The sequence below is a fragment of the Ceratotherium simum genome, chromosome 7 (assembly GCF_057802395.1).
Source record: "Ceratotherium simum simum isolate JZ-2026a chromosome 7, ASM5780239v1, whole genome shotgun sequence".
NCBI classification, from domain to species: domain Eukaryota; kingdom Metazoa; phylum Chordata; class Mammalia; order Perissodactyla; family Rhinocerotidae; genus Ceratotherium; species Ceratotherium simum.
The window spans coordinates 238,070-252,027 of record NC_141906.1 but is presented as its reverse complement, the minus strand read 5'-3'; the positions used below and the strand labels follow the sequence as shown (position 1 = coordinate 252,027).

Below are 13,958 nucleotides of genomic sequence, written 5' to 3'. Positions count from 1 at the left end.
GAGTTCGTTACCATTAGGCCTACCCTCCAAGAAATGACAAAAGGAGTCCTGCAGGTTGAAATGAAAGGACACGAGATAGTAACTCAAAGCTGTATGAAGAAATAGATTTCAGTAAAGGTAACTACACGGGCAACTATAACAGCCAATATTATTCTAACAATGGTTTGTAACCCCACTCTTTGTTTTCTACATGGTTTAAGAAACTAATAAATTAAAAAAAAAACAATTATTAAACTAAAAGCTAGTATTATGAAAACTTTGGTGTGTAACTTCACATTTTGTTTTTTACATAATTTAAGAGACTAACACATTTTTTAAAATTATTAGTTTATGCTTTTGGGCATACAATATATAAAGATTGTAATGTAAAAAAAAAAACAGCATGTAATTTTGTAATATCAGCAAGTGAAAGGGTGTGGATGGAGCTATAAAGTAACAGAGTTCTTTTATGTTATTAATGTTAAGCTGGTATAAATTCAAATCAGGGCGTTAGGATAGATGCTAACTGCAATCCCCTTGGTAACTTGAATCCCCTTAGTAAAAAAAAATAGCTATACAATATACATAAAAGGAAATGAGAACAGAATTCAAATGTTACACTACAAAAAACCAACAAACACAAAAGTTAACAGTAATGCAGGAAATGAGAAACAAAAAAGCCATAAGACATATGAAAAACAACACAATAACAGAAGTTAGTCCCTCCTTATCGGGAATTTAAATGTAAATAGATTAAACTCTCTAATCAAAAGACAAAGAATGGCAGAATGGATAAAAAACATTATCCAACTATATGCTGTCTACAAGAAATGCACTTTAGATCCAAAGAAACAGACAGGTTAAAAGTGAAAGGATGGTGGGGCCGGCCCAGTGGCGTAGTAGTTAAGTTTGTGCACTCCACTTCCGTGGCCCAGGGTTTGTGGGTTCAAATTCCAGGCGTGGACTTACACACCACTCATCAAGCCATGCTGTGGCAGCATCCCACATATAAAAAACAGAAGAAGACTGGCACAGATGATAGCTCAGCAACAATCTTCCTCAATCAAAAAGAGGAAGATCGGCAACAGATGTTAGCTCAGGGCCAATCTTCCTCACCAAAAAAAAAAAAAAAAAGTGAAAGGATGGAAAAAGATATTCCATGCAAATAACACCCAAAAACAGAAAAAAGACACAATGGAAAATGGACTTTAAATCAAAAAAAGTTTACAAGAGACAAAGAAGGACATTATATATTCAAAAAGGTTCAGTACAGCAAGAAGATAGAACAATTATAAACATCTACACAGCTAATGAAAGACCATCAAAATATATGACAAAACTGGACTACAAAAATGGACAGAACTGAAAGGAGAAATACATGACTCTATAATAACAGTTGGAGGCTTCAGTACCCCACTCTCAATAACAGACAGAACAACCAGACAGAAGATAAGGAAACAGAGGACTTGAACAACACCATAAACCAACTCGATCTAACAGACACATACAGAACATTCCAACCCCAAACAACAGAACACACATTTTTCTTAAGTGTACACGGGACACTTTCCAGCATAGATCATATGTTAGGGCACAAAAATTGAGTCTCAGTTGACTTCAAAAGATAGCTATCATGCAAACTATCTTCTCTAACCACAATGGGATGAAGTTAGAAATTAATAACAGAAGAAAAAACAGTTAATTTGTGGAAATTAAACAACAAACTCTTAAACAACCAATGGATCAAAGAATAAATCACCAGGGAAATTAGAAAATACTTAGAGATGAATGAAAACAAAAATACAACATACAAAAACTTATGGGATACAGCAAAAGCAGTGCTAAGGGGGAAATTTATAGCTATAATGTTTACATTAAAAAAACAAGAAAGATCTCAAATCAACAACCAAACTTTACATCTTAAGGAATTAAAAAGAGAAGAACAAACTAAACCCAAAACTAGCAGAAGGAAGGAAATAATAAAGATGAGAACAGAAATAAATGAAATAGAAAATAGGAAAATAATAGAGAAAATCAGTGAAACTAAAGTTGATTCTTTGAAAAGATCAACAAAATTGACAAGCCTTTAGCTAGATGGACTAAGAAAAAAAAGAAGACTCAAATTACTAAAATCTGAAATGAAAGTGGGGACATAACTACTGATTCAGCAGAATTAATAAGAATTATGAGAGTACTATGACAACAATTGTACACCAACAAATTGGATAACCTAAATGAGATGGATAATTCCTAGAAACTCAAAACCTACCAAGACCAAATTACGAAGAAATAGAAAATCTGACTAGACCTATAACTAGTAAGGAGTTTAAATCAGTAAGCAAAAATCTCCCAACAAAGAAAATCCCCAGACCCGAAGTCTTCACTGATGAATTCTACCAAATGTTTAAAGAAGAACTAACAGCAAACCTTCTCAAACTTTTCCAAAAATTTGAATAGGAGGGAACATTCCCTAATTCATGCTTGGAAGCCAGTATTACCTTGATACCAAAGCCAGACAAAGACATGTCAAGAGAATAATACTACACACCAATACCCCTGATGAATACTGATGCAAAAATCCTCATCAAAATACTAGCAATCAAATTCAGCAGCATATTAAAAGGATCATACACCATGACCAAGCGGGATTTATCGCTGAGATAAAAAGATGGTTCAACTACAAAAATCGATCAATGTAATACACTATATTAACAGAATGAAGGGAAAAAAAATATGATCATCTCAATTGCTACAAAAAAAGCATCTGACAAAACTCAAAACTCTTTCATGATAAAAAGACTCAACAAACTAGGAACAGAAGGAAACTACCTCAACATAATAAAAGCCATATATGAAAAACCCACAGCAAACATCATATTCAATAGCAAAAGATTGAAAACTTTTCCTCTAAGATCAGGAACAAGGCAAGGATGCCCACTTTCACAACTTCTATTCAACATAGTACTGGAAGTCCTAGCCAGAGCAATTACGCAAGAAAAAGAAATAAAAGATGTCCAAATTGGAAAGAAAGAAATAAAATTATATCTGTTTGCAGATATGATCTTATATGTAGAAAACCTTAAAGATTCCACAAAAAAGTTGTTAGAACTAATGAGTTCAGCAAAGTAGCAGTATACAAAGTCACACAAAAATAAGTTGCATTTCTATACATTAAAAAGGAACAATCTGAAAACGAAATTAAGTAAACAATTACATTTACAACAGCACCAAAAAGAATAAAATACTTAGTAACTAACTTAACCAAGGAAATGAAAGACTTGTACAATGAAAACTAGAAAATGCTGCTGAAAGAAATTTAAAAAGACATAAATAAGTAGAAACACATCCTATGCTCATAGATTAGAAAACTTTATACTAAGATGTCAATACTACTCAAAGTCAGCTACAGATTCAGTGCAGACCCTATCAAAATCCCAGTAACATTTTTGCAGAAACGGAAAAATTCATCCTAAAATTCATATGGAATCTCAAGGAACTCCAAATAGCCAAACAATCTCAAAAAAGAAAAACAAAGCTGGGAGACTCACACTTCCTAATTTCAAAACTTTCTAGAAAGCTCTAATAATCAAAACAGTGTTGTACTGGCATAAAGACAGACACATGGACCAATGGAATAGAATAGAGAGCCCAGAAAGAAACTTTCACATACATGGTCAAATTATTTTTGACAAGGATACCAAGATCATTCAATCGGGAAAGGACAGTCTTTTCAACTAGTGGCGCTGGGAAAACTGAATATACACATGCAAAAGAATCAAACTGGACCCTTACCCTCATCATCTACAAAAATTAACTCAAAATGGATCAAACACCTAAATGTAAGACCTAAAACTATAAAACTCCTAGAAGAAAACACAGGGTTAAATCTTCACAACATTGAATTTGGCAATGATTTCTTGGATATGACACCAAAGGCACAAGCAACAAAAGAAAAAATAGACAAATTGGACTTCATTAAAATTAAGAATTTTATGCATCAAAAGACACTATCAACAAAGTAAAAAGGCAACTCACAGGAGAAAGGATTTGCAAATCGTATATCTGATAAGATATTAATATTCAGAATATACAGAGAACTCCTAAAACTTAACAACAAAAAAACCAAACAACTCGATTCAAAATGGGCAAAAGACTTGAACAGATATTTCTCCAAAGACTATATACAAATGGTCAATAAGCACATGAAAATATGCTCAACATCACTAATCATTAAGGAAATGCAAATCAAAACTATAATGAGATACCACCTCACAACCATCGGGATGGCTACTATCAAAAAAAACCAGAAAATAAGTGTTGGTGAGGATGTGTAGGAATGAGAATTCTTGTGCACTTTTGGTGAAAATGTAAAATGATACAGCCACTGTGGAAAACAGTATGGAGGTTCCTCAAAACATTCAAAATAGAATTACCATATGATCCAGCAATTCTACTTCAGGATATATACTGAAAAGAAATTAAAGCAGGGGCTCAAACAAATATGTGTATACCCATGTTCACAGCAGCATTATTCACAATAGCTAAAACATAGAAGCAACTCAAGTGTTAATCTATGAATGAATGGATAAGCAAAATGTGGTATAAGCATATAAACGATTATTACTCAACGTTTAAAAGGAAGGAAATTCTGACATATGCTACAAAATGGATAAACCTTGAGGATATTATGCTGAGTGAAATAAGCCAGTCACAAAAGGACAAAGACTGTATGATTTTACTTATATGAGGAACACAGAGTAATCAAAATCATACAGAGAATAGAATGGTGTTTGCCAGGGGCTGGAGAGAAGGCAGGTAATGGGGGGTTACTGTTTAATGAATGGGTATAGAGTTTCAGTCATACAAGATAAAGAAAGTCATCTGGATAGTGGTGATGGCAGAACAACATTATGAACATATTTAACACCACTGAACTGTACACCTAAAAATGGTTAAGATGGTAAATTTTATGTTATGTGTATTTTACCACAACAAAAAAAATGGGAAAAAAACATCTTCCTGAAGCCACTTGAGCCTAGACCCCACAACCTTCTATATATTCCAATTCTGACTTGTCCCTTTTGAGACACTAAGACCCTGTCAAGGTAGTGTTCTCACTTCTTGCAATGAGTTCTAATAAACATAGATTTGTTTTATTAACAAGTTGTATGGTGATATTTTGGGGAATTCAACAAGACACTTCTAATTTACACTGCCAACAAGAATACACGAAAGATCCTATTTTTCTACAAGTTTGTAAAGGTAGGAATCTGGCTTTATTTTGCTTCAGCTGGAACTCAGTTCTAATACCATTTCTTGAATAATCTATTTTTCCCTATTGATTTTAAATGCCACCTTTATCATTCACTAAATTATGTTATGTATTTGGATCTACTTCTGGACTCATAATATCATGTTCTAAGGAATACCTATCTATTCACGTACACTACACCAAATTTCTTTTTCAAAAATTTCCCAGCCACTCCTGTATGTTTATTTCCACATAAACCTTAGAAACCAGCTTAAGTACGGCAAACATGCTCTTGGTATTTTAAATTGGACTGTATTAAACTTACTGATTAACTCGACGATTCTGATAACTTTATACTGTTGACTCTCTCTATCCAAAAACAAGATATGACTTTACATTTGGAAATGTGCTTGGAGTTTCAATTTGTACTTGGTGTTTATCTGTTTTTTCTCTCCAGAGACAGGTCTCTGTTTCAGACCTGTGCCTCAGACAATCCAACTCTAGTTTTACTTCCATATTCTACATGACCTTGTGGGTCTTTCTGGCCTCAAAATTCCCATTGTTTCTAGTTTGGTCTTTCCTCTGTCACTTTAGTTCTGATTCTGATATGTTATCTCCAAGTTCCTGTTTCAATATTGCCAAGTAGTGAGAAGAGGGGCCAACGTAATTAAGCTTTCAATTTTTAGCTGTTAAGATTATTTTAGTGGAAAGGCATGAAAAAAGCACCACCAAAAATGCTTGTATATAGATGAGGCTAGAGAGAGAATCAGATCTGATCCTATTTTTTAATATTTGGTTACAGCATGTAACAACAGCCTGGGAAAATATGGTACTATTCTGAGGTTTCACTTCTTAAAAAATATTTTGGTTCCTCTATAACACACAATATGTTTCTCAGATATGAAATAGTTCATAGTAGTTTTCAGAGTTATTCTCAGTGTCACCCTTAGCTATTTTCTTACCAGAAAGCCTGAAAAAATAATTCCGTTTTCTGAAAGCCCAAATGTTATTAACAGTTTTAGTTGGAATTTTCTTGAGACTTCATTTAAAATGATGCACAATCCCCCAGAATATGTTTAAGAAATTTAAAAATTAACTCTGCAATTAAGGATTAGAATACATTTTTAAATAGATGCTAAAAATGCTAATCTGAGGGAAAAGATACTCACATTTTGCCATTTAAGCTCTTGTGTCTCCACAATAATTTTACCAATCTGCTCTTCATATTGAGTTTCTGCTTCCTAAATCAATAAAAAGAAGAAAAATGGTAGGAAAATTAGGACTTTAAAACTTTCAGTTTCAGAGCTCCTTCTAGAGGGATAAAAAGAGCATCCTCCCACCCTTAAAACTTCCAGTTTCAGAGCTCCTTCTAGGGAGATAAAAAGAGCATCCTCCCACCCTTACAACAAGAAAAAAGATGGACAAATTGCAAATTAAATAGACAAACCCATGAGAGAACTGAGGTCCCAGATCAATCAAGTAATGCAAAATCTGGACAGAGAAAGGTGCTTGCAGGGAGAACAGAACCGCAGCATTCGCTTACCTGCGACATAAGCCACTGAATACTGATAAGAAAACTCAGCTAAAAGTCCTTAATAAATTGCTACACGCAGCACATGGGCTAGGATAAGAACGTGAATCCCTTGGGGGCCCCAGAACTATACCTCCTATCAGGCTCTTCCTTCAAGTACCCACCAGGTGCTTACAGGGAAGGATGGGAAGAATCTGAGAAAGCCTTCCCCTGTGGTGCTGGCTGGGGAGGAGAAGAGCAGTCACAAGCCATCTTCCCTATTTCCCCTACAGACCAAGAACCTTGATCTGCAGGAGAAAGGGCAACAAAAACTCTTATCTAAGCACACTCGCAGAAACCCTCTGCAACTGGGAAAGGGAACCAACAGCCACTGAAAACCTCTACCTAGAAAGACCTGTCCTTCTGATCCCCCTAAGGAACAAAAGCCTTAGTCTACAGGGGGAGGGCAATAAAAACCATAGCAAGAGAGCATCTGTGGAAACCCACTGCAGCTGGGAGGAGAGGCCAGGAAAATAAAACAACAGCTCTGTTGTTGGGGAGGAGCAGGAATACACGCTGGCCCAGCATTAAAAAGGAAGGAGGGATGGGAACTCTTGTGAAGACCTCACCCTGAGACCCAGGTTCACCTAAGACAGAGGCTTTAATAAGAACATCAGAGATGTCCCTATTCCCCCACCTGCCACCACCACCTGACCAACAAGCGTCACGTAACAAGGACAGGGAGATACAGCTGAGAGAGCCGCAAAGGCAGACTCTCTGTGGGAAACAGCACAAAGGGAAGATCTAAGTCAAGTGGGGAGGCCCAGGGCCAAGCACAAAGCAGTTATTTAGAAAAACCCTCTGATTTTGTTTAAAATAATGTAAAACTCCTGAATTAGCCCACACCATAAACACCAGGTATCACTAGAGAAATGTGAAGCTTGTGTTGAAAAATTCTACAGGCAGACTTGAAAACCGCCTGGAAGAGTGCTGAAGGTGGGCCCCACCACATACAGAGAGCCCTTCTGCAAAGACTGGGAGTTTGTTTTTTCTTTACGTTCCAGGTATTTAAGTAAATCTCTGTCAAACAAAGCACTAGCTGATCACTAAGCTAAAAGCACAGTGACTTCAGTGACCACATATAACAAAAACTGCAGATTTTTCAAAATTATTTCAGAAAAGTCACTAAACAAACAAACAATGATGACAACAAGCAGCCACCCTGGGGAGGGGGAGGAATCTGATTTCTAGACTCGCCACATATTCAAAATGTCTATGTCCAGTTCTCAACGAAAAAATTACAAGGCATGCCAAGAAACAGGAAAGTGTGATCCATACACAGGGAAAAAAGCTAATAGGAACTCTCCCTGAGCAAGCGCAGACCATGGACTTGTTAGCCAAAGACTTCACATCAACAATGTTAAATATGCTCAAAGAGCTAAAAGAAACCATGTACAAAGATACTGCAGCCATTAAAATGTTAATAAGGGAATGCTACAAACAAGTTTATGCTCATAAATTTGACAACTTACAGAAACGGACCAATTCTTCAAAAAACCACAAACTACCAAACCTTAACCAAGGTAATATGTATAATCTAAATAGCTCTATGACCATTAATTAAAAAGCTCCTCAAAAAGAAATTTCCAGGCCAAGACGGTTTCACTAGAGAATTCTATCAAATATTTAAAGAAGAATTAACATCACTTCTAACAACAACAAACACATAGAGACAGAGTGGATTGGTGGTTACCAGGGGTGATTAGGCACGTGTGTGGTGATGGATTGTAATTAGGTTGGGTGGTGAACGTGATGTAATCTACACAGAAATCGAAATTGAATGATGTACACCTGAAATTTATATAATGTTATAAAACAATGTCACCACAAAAAAAAAAAATCACTTCTACAAGTCCCTTCTAGAAAAATAGAAGAGGAAGGAGCACATCCTAACCCATTTTATGAGGCCTGTTTACTGTGACGCCAAAACCAGACAAAGGCAGTACAAAAAAAAGAAAACTGAGACCAATATCTCTCACAAGTTTTTTTTTTTTTTTAAAGATTTATTTATTTATTTCCACCACCCCCCAAAGCCCCAGTAGATAGTTGTATGTCATAGCTGCACATCCTTCCAGCCGCTGCATGTGGGACGCGGCCCCAGTATGGCCGGAGAAGCGGTGCGTCAGTGTGCGCCCGGGATCTGAACCCGGGCCGCCAGCAGCGGAGCACGCGCACTCAACCGCTAAGCCCAAAGGAGAAGGATTGGCAATAGATGTTAGCTCAGAGGCGGTCTTCCTCAGCAAAAAGAGGAGGATTAGCATGGATGTTAGCTCAGGGCTGATCTTCCTCCCCCAAAAAATAAAATTAAAAAAAAAAATTTAAAAAAACTCATCAAATGTACAGTTAAGATTCTGCCTTTCATTGTATGTAAATTTTACTATAAAGAATGAAAGCTGTAAACAAATATTCAACTCTGCTTAATAATATGCATTCTGAAGTATTTAGGAGGAAGTGCACTGATGCCTGCAATTTACTCTGAAAAAAACAAAAATGAAGTTGAAGGGATAAATAGATGGATAGATATGTGATAAAGCAAGTATACTAAAATATTAATGGTGTCTGAGTGTTCATTGTCAAATTCTTTCAGTTTTGCTGTATGTTTGACAATTTTCATAACAAAATGATTGGGAGAAATCAGAGTAGATATTAACAGATAAAATATGTTTGTTATGAAATACTTTCCTTATGACTCTCTTACATATTCCTTGCTTTATTACACACACACACACACACACTTATGCTATGGTGTTCAAAGATAGGCTTTCACAAAAGTTGTCTCATTTAAAACGCTTTCAGCACTAAGTAGCAACATCAAGCCCTGACTCACAATGGCTTATAAGACTTATCATCTCACATGATAATGGGTCTAAAGGCAGAGTGCTTCCAGGATTGATTTTCAGTGGCTCAACAATATCATCAAGGACTATGATTTTGCTCATCTTTCCATTTTGCCATTATCCAAGTGATTTTCCTTAGGCTTTTCACCCCTCTGCTACTTTAATTGCAGGCATTAAGGACAGAAAGGACATTACCCTGCAGTAGAAAAAGTATAATCTCTTAATTAAAGGGTAACAAAACTTTTCCCAGAAGCTTCCCAACACACATCTTCTAATATCTCACTGGCCATAACTAGGTCACATGCCCACTCCTAAACCAGTCATTGGCAGGGGGAGTGCACTGGACCTTCATGAGTGGTTAAGACAGTCAGGATTTACCTGACTCACACTGGTGAGAAATGGACCCTAAGACACAATCAGGGTTCCTCCAACACGGAATAAGGGAGGGAATGTATACCAACAGGTTATGCTATGTGATAAATAAAGTGAGGAGAGATCAGAAGCTCTTGGGTAATACATACCTACAGTCAAAACAAACTGAAAAAGGAAATAAGCGTATACACATTTGTTGGGGGGGGTACATATAATATGCATATCTTCCTAAAGCAAGTGGATTGAAAATGTGCAAGATACTGCTTTCTTCATGTGGGCCTGGTTATACACTTCTCTTTTAGTGGCTAGAGTGGGTTCTGAGATCTTACTCTGATTTAGATATTGTTCTGAGAATTTTTATGTATTGATTAATTTAATCATGGGTATAATTTTATGAAGTAAGTACTCTCATTATCGCCCTTTTATAGATGAGGACACTTGCCTAAAGTCACATAGCAGGTAAACAGCAGAACCAGTATTTGAACCTAGATGATCTGTCTGCAGAGTCTCCTAAACATGCCATTACATTACCTTTAAGAGACTGGGGGTGCTGTAGGACAGTATGGATTGTTATGATATACTCCTTTCCTTCAAAAACTTCAGAATTTAATTTTTATATCCCACAAAAGTTAGAAAACCATTCAAAAATCTATGTATTAGATTAAGTTGACTTACATGAAAACAATAGTTTAAATACTAATTAGGAAAGAGATTTTTAAAAATATGAACTTTTAGGCTACCCCATGCATATTAGAGCTATTTATCTTGAATACTTTGTAGCTAATCAAACCAAGAAACTATCTGAAAGAGTAATTAGTATTTTATCAGACAACATGAGAAACTGAACGGGGAAATTTCATAGGAGGTGGATTATGAGTTTGAAAAGGAGAATAAAAATACCCAGTTACAGTTTTGGCTGCTTGGACATGTGCCTGCTCTATGTACTATGTCCCTAAATCTATTCAGGGTCAAGAATTGAAGAGGCCTGACCATCACAGAGCCCATCTTGTAAAAACTACAGCCTGAAGCAAGCACTTTAAAAAAACCATGACACTTTCTAAAGGTTATAAAGAGTAAATAAACCATCAAATTACTCCTCTTTTATTGTTTTTGTAAAAACACTTAAATCCTTGTAGTCCTAAGGCAGCTAATAAAAAATAAACACTTTAAGGTTCTACATTCTTGGTACTTTATTGAAGTTACAGATGGGATTCTTACCAAATTTATTTTTTTCATTGACAATTTAATAAGAAGTTTTATTAATAACTTGTGAAAGCTTCTTGAAGAAGGAATGAAAGATAAAAATGAAAAATAACAATAAAAAGATAAATAATTTTTAATAGAAAGCATGAAGTTAAATTAAAATCCTAATATACGAGAAGCATATTATATGATGTTACATTTTGGCAATGTAGATAACACCCACTATATCAATTTTCCATGTAGTATAAAAATATATATTCTATAAATCATTATAATTACAAAGGGGTATGATTCCACTCATGGCATAACTAATTTTATGGGGCAATGAAATGTTGCTTAATGTCATTTACCAAATATTATACCATTAATCACCCAGTTTTCCTTCACAATTTCCTTAGCAAATCATTGCTACTTTAGGATACCCAAATTTCCATTGGCTTTTATTTATTGCTAATTTAAAATTCCAGGACTTACTGTTTAGATATTTAATAAGTTTAATGTGTCCTTTCTCTGAATTCCCATAATTCTTTCTTCATAATTCTATTATGATATATAATATATACTACATGAGAGTATACTAATTAATTTGCATGGTATGTTCTGAGTATTAAATTTTAAATTTTCTTAGGACAAGATTGAGTAGTGGTTTTTCAAAGGTTATCAAATGAATGCATATTTTAAAAGTTTGAAAGTTCTGTGGTAGAGGTCTTTTATCCCCATTGTATAGAAGATTTGGCTTAGAAATATATTTTGTTTAAAAACTTTCAACCCACTTCCAATTTTTAGAATCTAATGATTTCATATTAAAGTCTGGATTTTTAGTTTTTCTGCAATAATTGGATGAGCTGATAGTATAGGGCCCATTTTTCTATACGGCAACAATTTTTTGGAGCTAAATGGCAGATATAGGTTGAACTAAAGGCTCTCCAGTTCAACACAATTTCCACCCTATTCACATCACATGTCAACTACCTGAATCCTGAAGGAAGCTGAATTTGTGACCCCTCTGCTATTGTTCATCCCTACTCATCAGCCATTCTGTAGATCTATCCGATAAGGGAATTAGCGAGAAATGGTGTCTAACTTCAAAAAGCACACATTATGGATTCAATATAAACTTTTTTGTTGATTCAGTCTGTTTATTTGTAGATCATTATTAATTTAAAACATTCTATTTTTTTTCCAAATATTATCATTACCAATTTACATCCATAAGGGAAAAAATGAGTAATTCTGTTAATTACAGCATAGCTAAGTACTGAAAGACAGTTCAGTAAAGTAAATTCTTTCTTTGACTTTAATTTATTGTCTATTGTGTTTTGCTTCTTTAAAGAAACTTTACTATCTACCTCTTTGCAATATGGCCCAATTTTATGTTGACTGCATTATGCATTCCAGTTAATCTATTATATATGTTAATAGAAAAGCATCAGACAAGGAATAGAGAGGTCAGAGTACTAGTCCCTTAAAGTCTCTGGGTTTTAGGTTGAACTAGAGCTATCCTAGGTCACTTCCACCTCTAAAATTCTACAATTTCACCATCCTGCAAAAAGACTGGTCATTTAGAATACATCTCCAAGGTCAGAGAGAGAAGGAAGTACAGACAGATGATCCTGACAATCACCATTTGCCATTTCCCTAGAGGCTGAGAAACAGGCAGATCCACTAGCAGTCTTGTGTGGACTGACTTAGTGTTCAGGACCCACCAAGGAGGAGGGATTCTGGCAAATATCCTAGGATTTTAGTTGGAAGCCCAAAGAGCTAAACTCTTGGAGTAGAGAGTGAAAATAAACTAGCCCTCACAAAGATGGAAACTCAGCCTCCAGTCAGCTCAGTCTCTGATGGGTAAAATGATCTGCCCCATCCTAATTTACAGAAGCAAAGGTGAATCTCTCCAGAGGAAGATAACATTATCCAAAGCCTCAAATTTTCTTTGCAATTTTTCATGCACTATGTCAGTCATTCAATCAAAATTCACCCTACATCTCAGGAGATAAGGTGAAACGACCAAAAAACGAGAGAGAAAAGGAGACAATAGAAATGGATCACAAGAGGTCCAGATATTGGAGTTTACAGATAGACTTTAAAATATATGAAACTAATATGCTCAAGAAATATGACAAAATGAATTTCAGCAGAGGATTGAAAATTATAAAAGAAGAACAAAATGGAAATTTTAGAACTGAAAAATACAAGAAGTGAAATTAAGAACTCAATAGATTGACCTTATCTGCAGATTAGATAAACTGAAGAGAAGATTAGTGAACTAATAGGACAGAAGAAAATAACCAGACTGAAACATGGACAGAAAAAGAAGGAAAACATAAACAAAAAATCAATAATGATATGGAAGATAGGAACATGATTGACAAAGCTGACCAAATTCATAGAACACTGCACCCAAGAAATACAGAACACATATTTTTTCAAGTTCATCTATGTTGGAATACTTACCAAAATTGATTATATGCTTGGCTAGAGAGCAAAGCTCTACAAATATTAAGTGATTGAAATTATATAGAGCATATTATGTGATATAGAATTATGCTAGAAATCAATTTTTTTAAGTTAACAAAAAGTAAAAGAAAATTCCCAAATATCTGTAAAAGAAGTAGTACACTTCTAAATAACTGTGGATCAAAGAAGAAATTACAATGAAAATTAGAAAATAATTTGAATTGAATGATAATGAAGATAAAATATATAAAAATTTGTGGGATCCAGCTAAAGCCATGCTGAGAGAGAA

At 35.1% G+C, this 13,958-nt stretch overlaps 1 protein-coding gene across 1 annotated transcript in view; it reads right to left on the bottom strand.

Moving 5' to 3' along the window:
• Positions 1-13,958, bottom strand: part of CCDC73 (coiled-coil domain containing 73) — a 133,823-nt gene that overhangs the window by 101,219 nt on the left and 18,646 nt on the right. The window contains exon 2 of the mRNA XM_004418672.3: positions 6,400-6,471. Coding sequence (XP_004418729.1) covers positions 6,400-6,471 — 72 coding nt within the window. The remainder of the gene's footprint in view (positions 1-6,399; positions 6,472-13,958) is intronic.